General features: G+C 32.2%; 1 protein-coding gene across 4 annotated transcripts in view; it reads left to right on the top strand.

Moving 5' to 3' along the window:
* Positions 1-731: 731 nt before the first annotated feature.
* LOC100932031 (ATP-binding cassette sub-family A member 9-like) overlaps positions 732-24,369 on the top strand; it is a 95,752-nt gene continuing 72,114 nt past the window's right edge. Inside the window, exons 1-11 of one of the 4 annotated variants that reach the window (XM_031965710.1) lie at positions 732-915; positions 2,417-2,519; positions 6,830-7,028; positions 8,093-8,257; positions 10,704-10,807; positions 11,030-11,256; positions 13,689-13,830; positions 15,126-15,311; positions 16,286-16,433; positions 20,444-20,591; positions 22,268-22,326. In XM_031965710.1, the coding sequence (XP_031821570.1) occupies positions 2,424-2,519; positions 6,830-7,028; positions 8,093-8,257; positions 10,704-10,807; positions 11,030-11,256; positions 13,689-13,830; positions 15,126-15,311; positions 16,286-16,433; positions 20,444-20,591; positions 22,268-22,326 (1,474 nt within the window). In that variant the 5' untranslated portion in view covers positions 732-915; positions 2,417-2,423. Of the gene's footprint in view, positions 916-2,416; positions 2,520-6,829; positions 7,029-8,092; positions 8,258-10,703; positions 10,808-11,029; positions 11,257-13,688; positions 13,831-15,125; positions 15,312-16,285; positions 16,434-20,443; positions 20,592-22,267; positions 22,327-24,369 lie in introns of those variants that run through there. The other 3 variants (XM_031965706.1, XM_031965707.1, XM_031965708.1) reach the window with 3 other exon arrangements.

Here is a 24,369-nt window from a genome sequence, read left to right as displayed (position 1 = left end):
TAAACTGTGGCAAGGAGAAGGGCTAATCTTCACAGTTCATACAATTATATCAAGCTGCATGAAGTTAATAAGTGATATAAAGAGTTGAATGGCAGTTTAATAGAAAGAGCTCTACAGTTTTTAGTTCAAAGACTAGTGTTTTAAATCCTGGTGACCTATGGATTGCACGAATTTGGACAAGTCACTTTGGCACTTTGGACCTTCCCTCTGTAAAATGGTAATAATGCTAGTTAATAATTATTAATGCTGCTCACTCAGGGGCTCATTGTTGCAACTCAAAGAAACAAATTAGATAAAGCAAATATGATACTGAAATGTTTTGTGGACTTGAGAGAACTATTTAAAAAATCCACTATTATTTCACTATTAACCTTTTAGATGTTACTTTCCTATGTGTTATTTTTTGCCTTGATTTATGAAACTTTTAAAATCACTACTTTATTTTCCTTCCCACTCATCTTTTTCCTCTTAAAGTTGTTCTTATTTGACATCTGTTTACTTTTTGTTTGTTTGTTTAAAGATTGAGGTCACTACCCTCTGTTTTTTCCCTCTCTTCTTGAACTTGGCTATTTCTCTCTTATTCAGAAAGTAAAGAGCCAAAAGAACAAATGTGGGATTTGTCTTATTTGTGGAACACTATGTCCAGTCAACCATCTGTAAATGCTATCTCTCTGCAGGGATAGGAGGAGAAAAGAATGAATAACAGTTCAAAAGCGGTAGCCCAAATTATGTCACGTCAGCAGCCTGGTTGAAATCAGATACTAACCTTTTTAAAAAACCAATCAGAATAGGAAGTATTCAAAATGTGCAAACATTAAAATATTTTGTAAAGAAAAGAACTTTGAAATCTCTAAAATCTGAAGAGATCAATGGTTTAGAAACATTTCAAGATTCCTTGCTCTGACTTTCCTGATTGTAAGTTAATTTTTATTTCTCCTGTTTGTTTTACAAAATGCATATAATGCTTACCCAAAGAGAATCAACTAAGTAAATGAATGCTCCCAGTCTGAATAGAAAATGTAAAAATTTAATTAGGTGGTTTGGAATTTTTTATCATGTGGACAAAAATATCTGGATTTTTATGTGATATATGGTATATAATAGCTAATTTGTTCAGTTTCCAAGTTCCTATTTTATTAAATACAGAAAAAGAGTAAGAAGAATATTGGGATAAGATGAAATTCACTACTAAATGAATCAGAGGAATATATTCAAAGCACATTGATTCAAGTTTGAGCTAATTTGAGATTATTTCTGGTTACTTTTTATTCTTGTGTTTTTATTTTATTTTATTAAAAAAAAGGATTTGCAATAAAGACAACTTGCTTCTTCTTCATAAATTTAAAGAAACTTTGAGGGTAATTTGCTGAGCTCCATAGGGAGACTTTTCCATTAGAAAATTTCAAGAAATTGATTGATAGATAACAGATAGATCCACACAGAGAGGGCTAGATATCAAGATAGATGATAGACATACATAGACATAGATGGATGACAGATTAAATAGAAAAAATAAATTTTACCATATCCGGTTCTCATTATCATTCTTCAAAAACAGATTATCATTTAGTCATATAGTTCTATTTCTAACAGACATTATTAGCTCTTTAAAGAATTTCTCATTACTAATGTGATTTAGAAAACTTTGAGTTCCAGCTCAGGAATATCTACTCAAACACAGAACAAAAATTTTTGAATAGAAACTTATTAATAGGAGTCATCTTCTAAAATAAAATGATGTCTTTATTATTTTGTTATTCATCCAAATGCATTATGGTTTGTTCTTAGAGCAAATGTTGGAAACTTTGAACATATGCTTGTGGGGGATAATTAGTTCTTTCAGAGACACAAGTTCTGCGTCATTCACTGCAAAACTGTATTACAACATAGTTGACAAAGCCCAGAGTATGCACTTAAATTTCACTATTATTTTTCTTCAGTCAACATATTCAAGGAGTACATATATGCTATCCTTTGAGAATGCTTTTGGCAAATTAAATATTTTACTATTTTGCAAAGGAGAAAAAGAGATAGAAACAAAGACAGAGGCAGAGATAGAGAAAGACAGATAGAGACAGAAGGACTTGTCAGTGAATAGTGACTTCCTTGACAGTAAATAAAAGGAGTTTGCTCTTGTTCCCCTTCATTGTGCACTATCTCTAAATTTATCTCATATAAAATGTATTAAGGTAAAATGAACTCTTTAGAGGAAATGCCGACTTCATTAATACTTTCAAAGAACTGTTCTGCAAAATCTCTTTTCTTGAGATGTTGAAAAATGTCATAAAGTTGATGAGTAAACAACTTTCTTAGAATAAATATGACTCAATTTTCTTTTGTGTGAACTTTGTGTTCACCTGTCAACAATAAACTATCATCTCACTAAATTTGTTTCCTCTTTTTTTGTTACAAACAGGTCAAAAATGAATAAAAGAGAGATAAGTATATGTCAGCAAACTCGGGCTCTTCTGTATAAGAATGTCATTAAAAAATGGAGGAATAAAAGAGAAAGTTTGTGGGTATGGTTAAAAATCTGTGTCCTCACATCTGGGATGGGATATCTCTTAAGATGGTGTGAATTCTTTTTTTTTCTTCATTATTATTAATTGTTTTTTCCTGAGGTAACTGTTAATAAATGACTGGTCTGGAGTCACACAGTTAAGAATTATTGTGAAGTCAAATTTGAACTCAGCTCCGTTAGACTTAAGGGCCAGTATTCAATCCACTGCACCATTTAGGTGACTCTCTCTCTCTCTTTTTTTTTTTTATTCTTACAGTTCTCCATTAACTCAATTTGTAATAAGCAGCCTAGATTATTTGATGTGGGACTTTGTCATTATTTATACGAACTGCAGAATGAGGCTCTATTCATAATTTTTAAATATCACAAGTAAATGATATTTAAGCATTGAAAGATAAATTATCCATTTTTATAAAGTAGAACAGAAATTCTCCTCATTTTGATATACTTACATAATTTTTTTTCAGTATAAGGTACTTTTAGTATGGAAATTCCTACTCTAATACGTGTATAGTTGCTCCCTCCATAAACTTCCAGGACTCATGAAATAGTTCCTAGAAGCAGTGAGGAGATACACTGAACATCAATTTATTTATAGCTTACAATCATGGGACTGGTATTTTTTCTGAACCCAGATCTTAACAACTCTGTTCTCCATGTTGTACCACTTTTCTCTAAGTGATTATTTTTTGGGTATCTCATCAAACTATTCCATAAAGCACAAGCCCAGAGCTTTAAAGCCTGTAACAACAGCAACAACAATAACAACAATTCTAATCAAACTTAAATTTAATTTTATTGAGAATTAATATTTTACAATTGAGAAAAATGTGAACATAATCTTTGTTTCTCCCACACACACACACTATCATTGAGATAATTATAAGAGGGATGAGCTCTTGAAAAAGCCTGAATGGTAGAAACTAAGAGAGGGGATGGGGAATGAAAGGTAGAGAGGTGGGGTGATGATGGGTTTTTTGTCTTTATATTGATCCTACATTTTGAAGGCATAATGTAGTTCTTTTCTAGCATTCTGCAAATGGGTGATAAGGCAGTGTATAAAGTGTTTGACATGGAATCAAGAAGATTTGAATTCAAATTGACTTCATATATATATATATATATATATAATATATATTTTGCTTATGTGACCCTGCACAAGAAATTTACAAGACATTTCGTTTTGTCTCAGTTTCTTTTTCTGTAAAATGGGGATAATAATGGCACCTACCAATCAGGGTTGTGAAGATCAAATGATATAAAAATTTTAAAGTATTTATCACAACCTCTGGCATATAAGTGTCTTATAAATGCTAGCTATTATTTCTAAAGCATTTTGAAAATCTTAAAAACTTTATAAAAATGTTGCTTTTATTATTGTTATATACAGCTTACCTCCAAAGTTGTTATAAAGATGAATTAAGAGAACATTTATAAAGTGTTTTGGAAATTTAAAATGCTAGCTATTATTTATGATGATAGAGAAAATGCCCACATTAGTAAAATTTCAGTTCCATTTATATATTGATGGATTGTGTAAATGACCACAAAATCTAATAGTATATTCCATTAATGGTTCTTGACACCTTTATTACTAGGTTGAGTTTATCATTCTAGAGTTTGGTCACTTTAACCAACAACTATAGATCTTTGTGTATGTGTGTGTGTGTGTGTGTGTGTGTGTGTGTGTGTGTGTGTTTTGGTGAGGAAATCAGGTTAAATGACTTACTCAGGGTCACACAGTTAGTAAGTGTCAAATATTTGAGGCTGAATTTGAACTCAGGTATTCTTGACTCCAGGGCTGGTGCTCTACCGTGCCACCTAATTGTACATATACACATATATACATCTACGTATGCATACCATGTTATCTACCTTATTTCTTTTTCTTTCTATACCAGAAGGCACTTCAGCAACCAGAGTCCTGTCCACATCTGAGCAAGGATCTGCTTCTACTATATATTGGCTTCATGGCCTTTTATGAAATGCCTTTTGTAATGGGGAATCTCTTTCACTCAAGGCTTTCCATTGCACTTTTGAATAGCTCTCTTTCTTCAAACCTAAATCTATTCCTCTATCACTATTACCCTTTAGTTATAGTTTTGTTTTTTGAATATTATGGAATAAATGATAGAATATCAGAAGTAGAAAGAGAACTTAGAAGTCTTCTATTTAAGTCATTAACCATGCAAGAAGTTCTCTAAACATTCTTAGCAAATGGTTTGCAAAATGATGATTTTTAATTTTTTTGTGGGTCATAGACCCCTTTGGCACTTTGGTGAATCTTATGGAACCCATTTCAGAAGAATGTTTTTAAATGCAGAAAAACAGCATATACAAAATTAGAAACACAGTCAATTATATTGAAACAGAAAAATATTTTAAATGCACAAAACAACATAAAATTACAGATAGAACCAATTATATTGAAGCACACTTATTTTAAAAAAAAAATTTGAAGCAAATTCATTGAACCTTATGATTTCATAAATACCTTGTCAGTCTGTGAATCCCAGGTTAAAAATCCTTAACCACAGATCAAACTATTTGAAAACTCTCAGTGATGGTAAATTTATTGCTATAAATCAGCTTGTTTTGCTCTTTTGTGTTGTTGAATCTTTTTTCTTTTGTTTGACTTGGTGATTCCATTTGTAATTTTCTTGGCACAGTTACTGGAATGCTTTGTCATTTCCTTCTCTAGCTCATTTCTTAGGCAAGGAACTAAGGAGCTAAGTGAGTTGCCCAGAATCACAAAGCTAGCAGCTGGATAAGGCAGATTTGAATTCACAAAAATGAGTTTTCCTGACTATAGTACTGACATTCTATCCACCGTGCCACCTAGTTCCCCATTCTGTTCTTGGACCACTCTAATTTTTAGAAAAGTTATTTTTTTAATTGATCCAAAATAAAATCCATTGATTTAAATCTTGGAACTTCTACCTACTGCTCCTTCTTCTGTTCTTTGAGGTCAGTAGAATAAATATACTTCCTCTTCCTCAAATACCCAAAGACACCTGTCATGAAGATAGAGAAGAATGGGTCCACAACTTTATAGTTTCGGATGTTTAAACATATGATGATTAACAATATGGAAGCACATTAAACTCAGAGTCATGGAGCTCAAATTATAATCTTAGCTATTTCACCATAAATCATTAGGGTAACATTAGTCAAGTCATTTGATATTTATGGATCTCAATTTGCTCATATGTAAAATAGGAAGTTGAACTAAATAACTCTAAAGTCCCTTCAGAACTGGTGTTAAAGAACTACAAATTTTTATTTTCCTTGTCAAATACCTTTTGGAGTACAGTGTCCAGATCTAAAAACACTAAAGTTCTCTGTGAATGATAATACAAATTGGGAATGGATAGGAAATAGAAAGGGCAAAACAAATGTCAAAATATTTGAAAAACATTCATTTTAAAGAAAGAGCAACAAAATATTTTTAAAAACCATGAAGTACTGCATCATTGGGAATTATCTGTGTGTTCTTAATCATAGGGATTATATCCCTTCTGAGGATCAGCCTTGAATCATAGGATAATGCATTTAGACTTGAAAGAGCTCTTAGAGCCCATCTAATTTAAGTTCTTTAGAGAGAAAGAAATTAAAATACAGCAAAAAGAAGTTATTTGCCCAGTGTCACCCTGATAGTAGGTAATGGAACTAGCTTCTCTGACTCCAAATGTAGGTTCTTTCTGCTAGATTAGGGCATCAATCTTCTTTCACTCACAAACCTTTTTTTGCCCACGAAATTTTTATCTATATTTTTATACACACACACACACACACACACACACACACACGTGTTATAATGGCAAAGTATTGAGATTGATTTTTAAGACATAGGTATATAAAATGATATATTAATCATTTATTGATAATAATTTTTATTATATTGATAATGTCATTTAATGATGTAAATATATAATAAATTAAAATGATATAACTATTAATATTTAAATGATAATAAATCATAATTCTGCAACCACCACATTCATTTACAAGAACCCACATAGGATCAAAACATATAGTTTAAAAAGCTTTATGCTTAAAATACTGCCTGGCCTTTGTTATAGTTCTGAATTATATCTACGTCAGTCAATTCATTTGTCTTGGAAGATTAATGCCATGATGACAGAACTATTTTCTATTTTTCAAATTTTTTTTTGCCTGAGAATATTTTATTTGGAAGAAAGGATACAAGGGGATTAAATAAGTGTTTGGTAATCACTCACCTCTTTGTGATTATGTTTAATTAGACAAACATTCTAATGGATTTCACTTTTCTTTTTTGTTACATAGGAATTGTTTGGCTCTTTGCTTTTAATTCTTCATTTGTTCCTATTTTCAACATTTGAAGCTCAGGTTTCCGAAATGCCTCCTGTGGAGCTTGGGCACATAGATAAATTTAATGATTCTGATTTTGCAGTTGCATATACACCTATCTTTGATACAACTCAACAGATAATAAATAAAATAAGAGCAACTTCTTTTATGAAAGGTGCGTTCTCTATCAGCCCAGTGGGAATACCTGCTATTATTATTTTAATTATTACAAAAGACACAAATGTTTAAAGTGGGGTTCAATATAAAATGTATTGTTTATATAATTTCCTAAGTGTTTTATTATTCAAAATCAAGTTAAATTCATACCCAATAAAAATTGGTGTATATTTTACCCTATTGACTAAGTATGGTCCAATTGAGAGAGTTCAGTATTCCAAATAAAATTTTCTCCTCTAATTTTTAAACTTAGATTTTTATGGCAAGATAGGGTGAATAGAACTATAGTTTCACATCTTTAAATTTATAATTGGGTTTGACATTCTTGCTCAATCATGGGTATGAATTTAATAGAAATACAACATTTATAGAGCTTACATGTGGCAAGAAAAGGTCTAATATGAATATTTAATTTTTTAAAAGAAAGAAATCATGTCAAAGGAAGATTTGAAAACATATTTCACATGTTAATTTTGAAATAACAGCAAAGGTGATAAGCAACCTTATTGCACTCTCTGTATTGGGCTAATATTGGGCTAACAATAATTCTAGAGAAAATAAAAGCAAAAGCATGTCATAACCAATTGACAATCAGCCCATTTTCTTTTCTCTTTGATCACTTAGATTTGTGTGTAAGTGTCATCTAGAAATGCTATGAAAATGCACAGCTATTTTGGTTTTACAAAATCTACTCTACCCATCAATGCCTTGCAAAGTGCTTGGGTTTAACTAGTCATATTGAAATTTAAAGACACTCCAAATTTCAAATCCATTATATTCTATCTATTTGAACGACTTTTTTATAACTGGGTCAAATGTTATAGAATGTTTAGGTGGCCCAACTTATTTGTAATATTAACAGAGTGAAATATACCAACTAATTTTTCCTGTAAAACTTTCCTGATAAGGAAAGGCCCTCTGCCCCTATATACAAATTTGAACTCTCTATAACAGCTTTCTTTCATAGACAGGGATTTATAAAGAATTAGATATTCAAAGAGTTACCTAATAATCATTTGCCAAATTTTTTGTTTTGTTTTGGTTTTTCCTTCTGCATGGCAGGAATAAAAGTATTTGAAGCTGTAAATCAAGAAGCTATGAATGTAATGATTGAACAGAACAGGACTGAAATCGTGGGGATCATCTTTCATGATACTTTCTCATATGAATTAAGATTTCTTATGGGATACAGACTTCCATTTTTTGAAGAAAACAAAGATCTCACAGGTAATTTTCTGATGCTTGAAAAAAAAGTTAGCCATGGAAGGTTGCTGATAGGTGATTGGAAGAAGGAGGTATATGATAGAGAGGGAATGATATATTTAATTTCTGAATCCAGATGTGTAGAGGGTCAGAACTTTGGAGAAGTACGCTTGAAACAAGGATGCTTACAACAAGGTGTTAATTCAGTGAAATTGATGAGATGATGGTTCTTTAGTGTACATATACTTAGTACTTAGCATGGTGATGTAATGTTTCTCTAGTTCATACATACATAGTGTGCTATAATGATGTAGCCATACTGAGGTATTTAAGGGCTGAGAGGATTGGAAAAGGAACATTCCATTTTTGACTATCCTCATGGTAGCTCTCCCGCCTCCTGCACTCCTCTGCTAAGATCAAGACTGGGACAGAATAAAGACTCTAAACTCTGTTCCTGAACATTCTCCTGGTGTCTATCCTGCTGAGACCAAGGCTCTTCTGAAGGACCTCTAGATAGCTAGCCCAAACATTATACAGATGAGTTCTTAAAAAAGAAAGGATAGCTTCCTCTCATGGGTAATAAACAAACTGTTAATCACGTGTTTGTGTGTGTGTGTGTGACTAGGGAATGAGTATATGGTTTCTTTGTATAGAGAATTCACTGCCAAGGAAATTTTAATAATGCAGGTCAATATCCTCTCTGCAAATTAGAGAGTTGTTTAGAGCACTGAGAACTTAACTTAGTCACACAACTAAGTGATAACATAGTCAGGAATTGAATCCAGTTTTTTTTAGTTTTAAGGCAAGCTCTGTCCACTATATTGGGCTGCCTCTCTGTCAGTTTGTCTTTCTCTTTCACTATCTGTTTCTCACACATATACACACACATATTTAAATGGTTGGTCTCTAATGTATATTACAGAATTGATTCCATTTTCTACCCTCCCACCTCATCTGCATAAATTCCTCCATTCTGAATTTTCCTTTTTTCCATTTACAGCATTATCTTCCCTTCTGTCACCCAAGTTCACAATCCTGTTGTCATATAATCACTTATTCTCATGACCCACAATCAATTGAAAGTCTATCTCATTCTACCTTTAAAATATGTCATAAATACTCTCTTTCGTCTTTTTCATTCACACAGCTCACATACCCTTCCCTTCCTTGAACATCTTCCTATCTGCAATACAATTATAATAGACTTCTGAGAATACAGATTTCCTATGGTGAGCTGAAGTAATGACTCAGATAGGGAAGCACAGAACTTTACATGATCATCTGAGGAAAAATGAAGGGCCCATTCTATAAATCTCTAATCTCAAAGTTTTCATACACACACACACACAAACACACACACACACACACACACACTCCTCCATTTCTCTCTGGAGAGCACCTCATCTCTTACTTGAGAAAATTAAGCCCATACGAGGTAAACCCTCTTTTGTTTCTTTCTCTTCATTTTAAAATCCCTTGTTCCTTCTTCCCTCTAGTTTCTGAACTTTCTCCTTTCCCAGGTATATCCCTTTACAAGTGTTCTCACTCTTATCTGCCCCTATCTTCTACAATGAATTCCAAAGTTAGCTATCCCTTCCTCTCATCTTAAACTTCTTTCTATCTGAGGATTCCTTCCATATCACCTTCAAATATTCCCAAGACTTCATCTTGCTTAAAAAACTTTCAATTTTCTTTATAATCCCCTCAAGCTATTATCTCATATTTCTTCTATTTTTTTTTCAGTTAAATTCCTGAAAAATCTTTCTATACTTGTAGCTTCATTTTCTCTCTTCTCATTAACTCTTCAGCTTTTTGTAATCTGGTTTCTGACTTCATTGCTCAAGTGAAATCTACAGGTGATTGATGAACCCAAACTGGAAAATCCGACAATTTTTTTTCTCAGTTTATATCTGCCTTGGCCTATCTGCTGTATTTGATATTGTTTAACCCCTTCTCCTTGTAAATACTCCCTCTTCTCTGGCTTTTCATGACAATACTTTTTCCAAGTTGTCTACCTATCTTCTATCTCCTCAATTCCTTTGCTGGCTCGTTATCCAAATCGTACCCTCACTAGATGTTGCCCAACATTAGGCTGGATCTTATTCTCTTGTCTTTTTATATGTACTCTCTTGATGACCTCACCAGCTCCTACATGTTTAGTATATTTGTAATGCAGGAAAGCATATATATATATATATATATATATATATATATATATATATAATATGTAATATACACACAAGTTATTGATACATAAATATGTATATTTGTACTTACACATGTGTGTATATATCCATATATTAAATGCCACTCTAGACCAAGAGAAGAGGTGTAAACAAAAGGCTAGATAGCAAAAAGAAAAGAGCATAACAAGGATTTTTACCCATCTCCGTTGACCCGGTTTTAATGTCTTTTCTTTTCAATACCATATTTTCTCTCATGATAGCTTATGTTTTCTTCTTGTTTAAAGCTCATTGCTATGAATATTATCAAGGCACCAAATGTCTTCTTGAAAAATATTGGAATAATGGTTTTGTTGCATTTCAAGCCGCCATAAATGCTGCTATTATAGAAGTAAGTGCATAATTAAAAGATCCCAAGAATTAAGGCAAATCAATAATATGAGGAACATTGGGATATTGACAAAAGATGATATTTGATGCTTTAATAGTGTAACATACATTTGAATGTATAAGACTAAAAATTAAAAATAATTAATTGGAGCATTTTGGTTATTTCTTCCTGTGCGTTTCTATATTTGAGATGATAATTCTGTATATTAATATTATATTTTAGATCACAACAAACCATTCAGTGATGGATAAAATGATGGCACTCAATGGAATAAAAATGAAGATGCTACCTTTTATTTCTAAAGGCATAGCTATCAATGAGCTCATTAGTTTCTTCTATGTAATTTCATTTACCCCACTGATATACTTTGCATCAGTCAATGTTACAAAAGAGAGGAAAAAAGCCAAGGAATGGATGAAAATGATGGGTCTCCAAGATTCAGCATTTTGGTAAATAAATTGTTATTTCCAATATTTATTCAATAATTATAAGTAATAATTATTTTACTTCCTTGTGGAAAAGACAAATAATGAACAGAGATAAGCAGAAGACAGAAAATCATAGTTACCTACTTTGAAAAAGGTCACCATAAGGTTTTTAAGAATGTGGCAAAACTAGATGTCCACAAAAAATGGATAGAAATACACAAAAATCATGGAAAGAAAGACTTATCAATATAGATTAAGGAATTGGAATTGCTTAGCCCAGCTGGAAGAAGATTAATTGTTATTAAATGCATAAGTATATGTATATTTATCTATCTATATCTTTATACACACATATTCACATATTTGTTATGTGATGTCAAAGTATTAAGACTGATTTTTAAGAAATATGACAAAAATTATGAAATCAAAACCATTCCTGAGAATGTAAACTTTAGAGAGAGACTCAGTGACGTGGTCTTTGGTCAAAGTATTTTTGAATCAACTTTTTGGGAAGTGGCATCAAAGTTTGGGCAATTTTTGAGATTTTGAAATAATTAAAAATCTTTTAGAAGCAAATCTCATGAATAAGGTAGGTAATAAACATCAAGTGTCTACTAAGTGCCCTGTGTTATGTGTCCATGCTCTCAAAATCTAACATGGGACACGACATGCAAATAATAACTTTGTATAGGATAAATTGGAAATAATGAACAGAGGGAAAATATTAGAAATAAAGGGGCACAGGAATTGTTTCCTGTAGAAGGTGAAATTTTAGCTGGGACTTAAAGATAGTTATGGAAGCCAAGAAGTATAGATGAGAGAGAACATTCCATTGGGAAGATAGCCTTTCTTAGGCTATGCATGTAGTTAGGAGTTGGAAAGTCTTTTTTTTTTTTTAATAGCCTTTTATTTACAGGATATATGCATGGGTAACTTTACAGCATTAACAATTGCCAAACCTCTTGTTCCAATTTTTCACCTCTTACCCCCCCCCACCCCCTCCCCTAGATGGCAGGATGACCAGTAGATGTTAAATATATTAAAATATAACTTAGATACACAATAAGTATACATGACCAAAACGTTATTTTGCTGTACAAAAAGAATCAGACTCTGAAATATTGTACAATTAGCTTGTGAAGGAAATCAAAAATGCAGGTGGGCATAAATATAGGGATTGGGAATTCAATGTAATGGTTTTTAGTCATCTCCCAGAGTTCTTTTTCTGGGCATAGCTAGTTCAGTTCATTACTGCTCCATTAGAAATGATTTGGTTGATCTCGTTGCTGAGGATGGCCTGGTCCATCAGAACTGGTCATCATATAGTATTGTTGTTGAAGTATATAATGATCTCCTGGTCCTGCTCATTTCACTCAGCATCAGATCATGTAAGTCTCTCCAGGCCTTTCTGAAATTATCCTGTTGGTCATTTCTTACAGAACAGTAATATTCCATAATATTCATATAACACAATTTATTCAGCCATTCTCCAACTGATGGACATCCATTCAGTTTCCAGTTTTTAGCCACTACAAAAAGGGCTGCCACAAACATTCGTGCACATACAGGTCCCTTTCCCTTCTTTATAATCTCTTTGGGATATAATCCCAGTAGTAACACTGCTGGATCAAAGGGTATGCACAGTTTGATAACTTTTTGAGCATAGTTCCAAACTACTCTCCAAAATGGTTGGATTCGTTCACAAAGGAGTTGGAAAGTCTTATGAAAGGAACAATAAGGAGGCCAGTGTAACAAGATTATAGAGTATTTTTTGGGCAAAGATAGAACTCAAGGCAGGGTAGGGCATGGAGAACATAAAATGTAAGGGGACTATCAAAGTGGAGAAAATAGGTTATGAAAGGCTTTAAATATCAAATAGAGATTTTATATTTTATCCTGAAAGTGATAGAAAGTGATAGAAAGAAATCAGAATTTATTGAGTAAGATTGGGGCCAGGATAGGAATAACATACTATAATATTTGTTGTCAAAGAGGAGATGGAACCAATAAAGTTATGGCAATGACCTTTTGGCATTTGTTATGTGAAATGTCTCAAATAATGAATGAATCACAGAACTGATTCATTCACCTACCAAGATGAGAACTGGATGAGCAAAACTCAAATCAGTTGTGTATACAAATGCACAATATAAATTATAGCTTGTTTTTAAAAATCCACTTACTTTACTTTATAATTACAATTCATATGAATAAAAAGTTTTATTGAAGAGGAAACATATTTTAAAAATGTTTACAAATAACTGATTAAAAGGAATGAATTTATATTGAAGGGGAGGAGATTAACAATTAAAAAATTGTTCATGAAGAAATATTTTCTACCACTGAAAATAAAAATAAGTGTTTCACATATAGTGATGTTGATGTCTTCCTACCTTTTCCTAAAGGTTGAACTGCATGTAAAATATTGATATAATGCTCTGTTTTCACCATAGGCTTTCCTGGGGTGTGCTGTATGCTGGATTCATCTTTATTATTGCCACTTATTTGGCACTCACCATAACATGTTTTGAATTTGTATTTGTCACTGGCTACTTTGTGATATTTATTCTATTCTTTTTCTATGGTCTCTCCTTGGTGAGTTGGTAATTTAAATATTATTTCTCTCTCTTTTCTCCCCAAAATATTTATTTAATACTTTTCATAGTATTACATTCAAAACAATTTTTCTTTTTTTTTATTTTTTTAAGATTTTTGAGTACTAGGGTCTCTCCCTAATCCCTACCCATAATTAAGAAACCCATGTGAAATTAGACACATTTCCATAAAAGTCATCATAAAAAAATAGATCTCCCACCCTAATGAAAATAAAAACCCTCAAGAAAAATTAAGTTGAAAAGAAAGAGAAAGAGAGAATGCTTCAATCTGTATTCAGACACAATCAATTTCTTCTCTGGATGTGGACAGGATTTTTCAACCTAAGTCCCTCAGAGTAAACATGGATGATTGTACTACTCAGAATATCTGGTCATCCCAGCTTCTACTTTGTATACAGTATATTTCATTTTGTTTATGGAGGACTTTCCAGGTGCTTTTTCTCCTGAGAGCATCCTGCTCATTATTTCCCAGAAAATAATAATATTTTATCACCAACACATATTACAGTTTATTGAGCATTCCCCAATTGATCATCCCCTCAATTTCCAATATTTTTGACCTGAAAAGAGAGCTACTATGAATATTTTTTGTATATATAAGTACTTTTCCTTTTTTGTTGCTATTGTTTATTTCTGAATTTCTCTTGGTATTCATGTCTAATAATGGTGTTGTTAGGTCAAAGGATATGCATGAATTTACAACTCTTTGGGCACAGATCATATCTTTTGATTATTTATAAAATGGGGCATGACATTTTTTTTTACAAATTTGATTCACTTCTCTCTATCTTTGAGAAATGAGCCCTTATCAGAGAACCTGTTTCAATTTTTTTTTACAATTACTATTGCTAATTTTATTTTCCCCCATTTATTTTCTCTCTTCTTTCACCCTGCCATCTTCAAAAGTATTTTGTTATTGAGCACTCCCCTCCCCCAATATACCCTCTCTGTTATCATCCTCCCACTTTCCATATCCCATTTTTCTCCTATTTTCCTGCAGGGCAAGATAGATTTAAACACCTCTAATTGAGTATGTATATTAATTCCTATTTGAGTCAACTGAATATAATTTTTCTACTCAGGTCTTAAGTATGTAGAATAAAATATGAGCCATTGCAGTTATTTCCATTCTGTTCTGTTTTCTGTATTCATGTGAGACATTCTTTCTGAGGATGAGAACTTGATAAGTTTATAAAGCCAACATCCTTATTTCATTGAGACTTTTAAGATCTCCTAAAGAACCAGCTGCTAACAGGAGTTTTTCTCTTACTTTAGGTAGCTTTTGCTTTCATGTTGTGTGTTTTAATAAAGAGACCTGTACTTACTGGCTCAATCACACTCTTCCTTATTGCTCTTTGGGGATGTTTCGGATTTATTTCATTGCACAGACAGCTTCCTGAATCTTTGGAATGGATTTTATGTCTCTTGAGTCCCTTTGCTTTTACTCATGGAATGATCCAGGTAAGTCAGTATGATAATTCATTCATTCATTATATTTATAATAGGAGGATAAAAATGACCTTGAAAAATTGATACTAGATGATAATTCTAATTTTCAAAATTTCAGGCATTCGAATTCCCAATCCATTCTCATCTACTGTTGCTATGGTAGATCCTTTTTAAGTAAACTAAGTACTTTTTAGCCAAAGATGAGATATTCCATAACTTAAAAGAGCTGAAACATGCTTTAGAAATTCTTTATAAAGAAATCAATTATGTACTTGTGACATGGATAGAGCACTGGTTTTGGAATCAGGAAAGCTCATGAAAATGACTCTGGCCATAGAAATTTACTATCCTGGGCAAATCATTGTTTGCCTCACTTTTCTCATCTGAAAAAATGATCTGGAGAAGGAAATGGCAGACCACTCCTGTATAATGCCAAGAAAACTGCGAAAGGCTTCACAAAGGATCAAATATGGCTGAAATGATACAACAAAAACTTTATAATAACAAATATGGTTATGGTGTGGTCAATCAAAATTGATTCATTTTTCTTAAAGTACTCAATGATTCTTAATACAACAAGGTTTCATTAGTAAATTAAACCTCTCAAATAGTTCTGTTTACTCCATTATCTTTTATATGTGACTTTTTTTCTTTAGTAAATAACAATATCATTAATCTTAGTAATGATTATAAGGTAATAGAATTAAAGTTCTAAGTGATTTTAGAGATCATTGACTCCAAGTCCCTTGTCTTATAGATGAGAAAAATGAGAAGTTAACACAACTAGTTAGTGATTAACAGTTTTGAATTCATGGCTTCCTGACTCCAAGTCCAATGCTCTAACCACCATAAGTTGTCAACTTCAATATTTATATTTACTTTGATGACAGTCATTTTAAGTGCAAATTACAATTCCTATCAAGAGTTATTCCTTCTTTAATCCTCCCCAATAATATTGTTTTCTTTTGCATTTATTGTACTTTCAGATCATGTGGTTGGACTATGACTTGAAAGGTTTTGCTTTCCATGACCCCACAGGGAGATCACATGTGTTAATAGCAACAATTTTTATGCTGGTTTTTGATACTATCCTTTATTTAGCACTGACACTTTATTTTGACAAAATCTTACCACGTAAGTAATAATGATTTCATAAATCATTTACAACTTTAAAATTTTTTTGCCTATTTATTAAGAAATATCCCTAACTTTAATAGAGGACAACTGCAAATACTATCTGTACAGGCTTAGCAATTTCTTTGTTCTTACCTCTTAGAAATGAAGACTTGAATTCTTTGCAAATTTTCCCTCTTCATGGAGTCACCTTTTGACTTTCTACTGCTATATATTTATGGAATGTTTTTTTCTATTTTTAAAGATTACTTTGAAACAGTTACTTATTCATACTGGTAAAGTGTTTTTCTTTGAACTAATGGGAACATTCAAGTTTCTGAAACATTTTAATTTTATAATTGGCAGTAAGATTTTTTAAATATCTCAAAATCATTGTCTGCTTCATCTGACTCACTACTGTGTGAGTCAGGAATGAATTTAACAATTTAGAACAGCAATTCTTAACTTTTAAAATCATAATCCCATTTGGCAAACTGTTGAAACCAATGAATCCTTTGTCAAAATAATATTTTTTATGGAAGGAAATGTTATATTTCTGTTAAAGGTTAGTGAAAATAAAGTTGTAATGTGTTTTCCCATTGATCACCAAGAACCCCTATTTTAAAATAAGAAGGAATGTGATATTTAGTAATAACATCATTATATTTTTCCTGGCCCTTAAGTATAAAGATTCCCTAAAATCCTTCAAATGAAGGTTCTGGGATTTCTCCTTAATATTATTCACCAATGCTGACCAATATAAGTTAATCTGATGACATTTTTGATAACATCAATAAGCAATTTACATCATTTTTTTCTTTACAAAAGGATGTTTACTATGAAGGTATAATAATAACAGAATTATAAATACATAATTTAGCATTTCATCCCATCAAGTTTACTTTAGAGTATGGCATCTTTGTTGGATGTATCATTCCTTTGCTTTCATATGATGTCTTGACCACTGAGTTAGTTGATTCACTGCTAGATTAGTTGAAAAAGATCATCTTTCAAGTGTTGGCTCATTGGGCCGAGTTGCTGGCAAGCTCTGATTGGATTTTAGTTGACAATATGTAGGTGTTTCAGATTTTCAAAACTTACAGGGTCTTAGTCTGACCAATAAGTCAATCTTCATTCACCTTAATAGTAAAATATAGATGAAAAGAGGCACCATGTGTCACGAATCAGGCAAGATAGGAAGAACAGATTGTTGGTACTACTTCTCTCCCTACCCAGCCCCCAAATTCCCCAGGCTTTCCACAATTTTTGCCTCAGTCACCACCAGGAGTGGAGAAAAAAGGCTAGACTCTTACTTATGGCATTTTATATACACACACATGTTTAAGCTCAGAACTTGTTAAATTAGAAGGGCTAGAATTTAAGCATACCTCAAAGAACTAAGCTACATCAATTGATACATTTTTTTAATCCACAAGACAAAGAAACTACAGCTAGTAGGATGAAAAATTTTATTGCAAAGTAAAATAATATCTGCTTGTAATTATTTACATTAAAGCACATTTGCATACATAGGAGAAATTAGAGAAAAATGTTTTAAAATTTTCAAATAATAAAAAAGTGTCATATGATGCAGTTGATGTGCCTGGTTCTTCTAATGTTAAGAGATTTTTCTTAACCATGAAACAGGAAAACAATAAAAAAGCCAGAATGTCTACATACTCTAATATATAATAGAATTCTTCTCCTTGCTCCTGATACATGTCATTATGCATTTCTAGAGGAAGCCTCACCAACATCTGAATATGTTAACCCATGATCTGAGAACTTTTGTCCCATTATCCATTTCTTCATGACAACAGCATGGTAGGACATGGTAGGACTTGTGCTCCTATCTTCAGGAGTATAGTTTTATCTTCCCAACTATAGTAAGACATTAAGAATAGGATTTTAGTGGACAATATTGACCTCTTTATTATTTTACTAGATGTCTATACTCTTCTACATGTGCACCCTATTCATCTGTTCAAATAGCAACTTATATTCACTTTCTTTTTCTGTATTATTGCTGTCCATCTGCATGTAAATGCTCTATAAAATATCTGTCTATCACACTGAAGACTCTCCTGTAGGTCTTTTACCATTCTTTAAGAACCTCTACAACATCTTTGCTCAATCATATCTGACTCTGTGAGCCCAATTGGAATTTTCTTAGCAAAGATATTGGAGTGGTTTGCCATTTTCTTCTCTGTACATGTAGACTAATAAAATCACAATATCTCTTCATAATATTCATATTTGTACAAATAGGAGAAATTATAGTAAATAATTAGATCTATATAATTGATGTATCGGTTTTTCTAGTGTTAAGAGGTTCCTTCACCCTATAGGAAGTGGGCATTAAGCATCGTTTACACATACAAGAAGACATCTCTTCATTATCCTTTGAGTTCTCTGCAATATTAATTCCTTTTAGATATCTGCAGTTTTCACAATTCATAATCATATAAAGAAGTTAAAAGATTTTTAATTTCACAAATACAATCTAGTATTATTCAATTTGGGGTCCATCATGAATGTTCAAGAAATATGTACTATTGAAATAACTCAATTGACTGCTCACCCAACTACATGTTACTGTTGGAAAAAAGTAGTCATTCTTTATCTCTTCTTTTCTGCCTGTTGTTAGTCCAAACTCTTTTGAGTAATTTTAAATCTCAGTAATGAGACCATGGTAATGCAACCAAAAGTATCTGTAGTCAATGTGTGAGTTGATTTCTTTCCTATAGAAAAAGATAAAGGGACTGAAGTATGCTTCTTTATTCTCCAGCTATTCTGAGACAATTTATTCCCTGAAAATGTGGATGTTGGCCTTTGGTATATGAGAAAGGAGGAAACAAGAACCTAAGAATCATAATGGATTCTTAATCTTTTTTTTTTAAATTTATTTATTTATTTAATAGCTTTTTATTTACAGGATATATGCATGGGTAACTTTACAGCATTAACAATTGCCAAACCTCTTGTTCCAATTTTTCACCTCTTACCCCCCACCCCCTCCCCTAGATGGCAGGATGACCAGTAGATGTTAAATATATTAAAATATAAATTAGATACACAATAAGTATACATGACCAAAACGTTATTTTGCTGTACAAAAAGTGGATTCTTAATCTTTTAGAATTTTAGAAACTTTAAGTATTTAAGACTACTAAATAGAAACAGACAAAACTTAGAAAGTATTATCAAAGAATAAAAAGCCTCAAGTAAAAACCTGAAGTCTTTATGGGTACTAGCAGTTTTTCAACATTGTTTCCCATCAACACTGCTTCCTATCAAAGGCAAAGAGAAAACCTAATTTGTAAAGTAAACAGGTAAATAATAAGAAAATATTTAACAATGAGATTTGGATTTCTTATAAATTTGATCAAAATAATATTAAAATGAAAGGGATAGGAAGAAATCTACTTACATAAATATGTGTATTGTAAAACATAAATACATAATATATGACATATAATATATATCTTATGGTGTATAACAACATATAGCATGTATATTTGACATGCAATATGTGATTCAATATAGAAAACCTATCATAATATGCAACATATATGATATAAAAGCATAATATAATTTATAATATTGTGTATATATGTGTTCAACAAGTCAACTGCAGGAAAGTTACAATGTTTAGAGAATAAATCATGAGACAAAATCTAAGAAAAGAGCAAGTGGTAAAATCCATGACCTCAAATGTCTTTGCAAAAAATACCTAAAATTTAGGCACTTTTGTGTTCTACTCCAATCCAAGAAAGGACCCTCAGCTTTGTATCAGGCTGGCTGTTTGTATCAGGAGGTAAATCATATCCTCTGCTGATGAATTATAGGAGTTAACATTTCACCTTGAGTACCCTTCTCTTGGTAGCCATCTCTTTCTTTACTACAACATCTCCTTCAACCTGTGCCTACATTTATTCCCCTGTGCTTTGCAAAAGTCACTTGATAAGCTCTTTAATACCCTTTAGCTAAAGTGATATGACCCAACATATAATATCCTCTTGTTAAATTAGGTGAATATGGATACTGGCATTCTCCCCTGTTTTTTCTAAAATCTCGACGTCAACAGCACAAAGTCATAGAGAATGAGACCAGTCCTGAATATAACTCTGACTTTTTTGAACCAATATTTCCAGAATTCCATGGGAAAGAAATCATCAGGTAATGAATTATATAATTCAGGTAATAAATATTAGTGTATATTTATTATATAAAAACATCATTAGTGTGAATTTAATGAATCTTATCAATTATACTAGGACCAGACTTAGGCAAAAGCTAAATTCTTTTTAAAATCATTATCCTTTATCATTCTACCTTTCCCTTTCTTTGATGATTCCAACCATTTTCGTCATCCTTATTGTGAGCTCCATTTTCTCCAAACCTCAGTTTTTTCCCATTTCAGAAATCTTTGGTTCAATATAGCCTCCTCTCTTTTCTATTATTGACCAAGAGGGTGAACTAGTTCAACTCAACACTATCCAATATACTAGAATTCTTTGTCCCTCATTCTATTGTCAATCATACCTTGTCAAGTTGCAACCTTGGATTACTCCCACAATATACCTCCTTCATTCATATTTATGCATTCATTGCTGAATAGATGTGGAGAAAATCAAGACATCATGCTGACCCAGTTCAGTACAAATTTAGATAACATAATGAGCCTTCACTAGAGCAAGGAAATCTTTTTATACCTCTTAAACCGATTTTCTATCCCACTCACACCAACAACTATTTCAAATCTTTTGGTTTGAAATTTTCATGTCTTTTCTAAATTTTCATGATACTCCCCCTCTTTACCCTCAACTCAGCCTCTAAAAACACTGAGGTCATTCACTGAGAGTTCCTTCTTCCCCTCTCTTCTTATATCACTCAGATATCTTTCCCCACTCTCTCCTCCTTCAGCCCTATTTCTGATATAGAGGTGACTTTTGTTTATGCCAAAGTAAATTGCTACATGTATCCTTGATTTCATTCTCTCCCATATTTTCCAATTAAAAACCTCCATTATCATTCTCTATTTTATCTTCAAAATTTTCTTATGTAATGACTTTTCCATTTGTTGCCTGTATACATACCTACATCTACTCTCTTTTAAAAATCCTCTTTTAATTCATTCATTCCTACTAGCAACTGATCTATATCTTTTCTCTCCTTGGTTAAATTCCTTGAGAAAATTGTCTTCCACAGGTTCTACTAATTCCTCTCCTTTTAGTTTTAAACCTTTTGTTCTGTCTTTTTACCTTATTATTCAAGAAACTTCTATTTAAAAGTTACCAACTATCACTTAACAACCAATTATTATACATTTTCTAAACCTGCATCTTTCTCGAATCTCTGCAATCTTTGTTACTATAATATTGATAATGTTTTGCCAACTAGATATTCTGCCTTTCTGGACTTTTGTTCAACCGCTCTTTCTTGTTTCTCCTCCTATTTGTTTGATTGCAATGTCTCTGTTTCCTTTGCTATGTCTTCATCAGTTTCATACCTACTAACTTTGATTACCCACAAGAATCTGTCCTGGACCCTTTTTTCTTTGATTTTTATACTGTCTTGCTTGGTGATCTCATCAGTTCTCATAGTTTCAACTAGCAGTAGATGTTTTTCAAATATATATATATATATATATATATATATATATATATATATATATACATAGTGAGTATTAATCTCTCTCCTAAACTCAGCCCCACACCACCAACTACATCTTAGATATTAGAAATGAATGGTTTTTAGGCATTTCAACATCCATCTTCTGGAATTCAGAGCTGGCATTGCCAGTCCTAATGATGGGAAAAATTCATTGAATGTTTACTTTATTATTCTTTCAGAATCAGAAATATCAGAAAAGAATATAAAAGGAATTCTGAGAAAATAGAAGCTCTGAAAGGTAAGGAGGAAAATCTCATTTTTATTGACATTTAATTGAAGTTTTATAGCAGAAATAGCTACTTTTTAGAGAGTTCTTTTAGACTGTTGATCACAAGCATCTTTTCTGCCTTGGAACTGTTAGAAGTGTCCCTGATCTATTGGAGCTATAAGTTCTCATGTGCTAAAGTAATAGAATCCTTCTTCAGTGCTTATTAAAAAAAAACCTCTTGTAATCTGAGGCCTCCAGAAGCTGCCACTGCCACCACTGCCTATACCTACTTCTAGTTTGCTGGTTTCCCAAGGCCCTTTTACCCTACAGACAAATCTTTCCCGTTAACCTTCCAAGTTGTCTTTGATGTCTCTGGGATGAGAAGTCTAGAAACCACCAGTACTGGCAGTGATGCAGAGATCCAAGGCCTATTCCTGCTTTGCTGGGACTAGGACTGGCATTGTGACTGGGTTTGAGCTGTACTAGCCTGGCCGTAGTTCCACAATTATCATGCTGTACAAGAAAAATCAGATCAAAAAGGAAAAAAATGAGAAAGAAAAAAAGCAAGTAAGCAACAACAAAAAAGTGAAAATACTAGGTTGTGATCCACATTCAGTCCCTACAGTTCTCTCTCTGGATGTAAATGGCTCTCTCCATCACAAGTGTATGGGAATTAGCCTGAATCATCTCATTGCCAAGTCTATCAGTGATCATCACATAATCTTGTTGTTACTGCACCACTATCTTTCTAGTCATGCATGCTCATAATCTAAGAACTTCATGCACTTTCTCATTATATCCAATTATTATTCCCTCTAATATAACTTGTCAAATCATTTCAATTCTACCTCTATAATTTCTCTCACACATTCATCTCTTTTCCAATGACATAGCCACTGTTTTAATTGAGATTTTTCTCTGAACTTTTGCAATAATGTCCTAATAAGTTTTTTTTTTGCATTCTAAATATTGCCTCTCTAATCCACATTCTATATAGTTGTCAAAAGTGAAATTATTAAGTGATAGGTTTGATTATGTCACTTTTATGAGTCCCACTTTTTATCATTTTAAATCTCTCCCTATTTTCTGCCTAATCTCCCTGATGAATCTTGTCATGTCCAATTTTCCTAAAGTTCATTTAGAGGTTTAGTTTATTTCATTTTTAAATATTTGGTAGATTTGTCTAAATATAAAAGTAGAGCACTTTAAAGTCCCTAACTATTGTAGTTTTGTGGCCTATTTTTTCCTATAAGTTAATTGTTTTATTTTAGCTACTTGGGTACTATATAATTTGATGAATATATATTAATTATTGATATTATTCCATTGTCTGTGATGCCTTTAAGGATAATATAATTTCCCCCTTTATCTCTCTTTTAACTCTATATTCTTGTTTGAAATTCCAATTGTCACCCTTGCTTTTGGAAATTTACTTGAAGCAAAATAAATTCTACTTTATCCTTTAATTTTAACTGTGTGTCTTTTTGTTTTCAGTGTTTCTCTTGCAAAGAATATATTTTGGATTCTGCTTTCTAATCCATTGTGGTATTTTCTTCTGTTTCATGGACAAGTTTATGCCATTCTTATTAATTATTATGATTATTGATTGTACATTTCCCTATGTTATATTTTTTGTCCATTTTCCTCTCTTCCTCCCAGCCCTATTCCTCTCTTTACAAAGAAGAAAGTAGTGAAATATATTGAGATCTATAAATGAAGTTTTCATTCCACTTCTAGTCTATTCTTCCCCTACCTAGATTCTGAACACTGTCTCTTCATTTGTTTTGTTTCTTTTCAACTTCATCAAAAGTAAAAAGTATAAACAAAGCTTAGAGAGAAGCAGAATTCTTGGTTCACTAAGAAAACAGATGAAATTCAATTTTATACTGATAGCAGCAATTCAGACTATTTCTATAATACTCTGAAGACTATGGACCAAAGAATTCTGGGGCATCTCAACTATTCAGCACTGATGGAGTTACACTGATCAATGATAAGTACACAGACCATATTTAAACAATGTTGACATCACTGAATACAGGTTCAGGTTACAATAAACCCCTCTCTAGCAGT

The sequence above is a fragment of the Sarcophilus harrisii genome, chromosome 4 (assembly GCF_902635505.1).
Source record: "Sarcophilus harrisii chromosome 4, mSarHar1.11, whole genome shotgun sequence".
Lineage (NCBI taxonomy): Eukaryota > Metazoa > Chordata > Mammalia > Dasyuromorphia > Dasyuridae > Sarcophilus > Sarcophilus harrisii.
The sequence above is the reverse complement of the archived record's forward strand: the minus strand, read 5'-3'. Positions and strand labels throughout refer to the sequence as shown.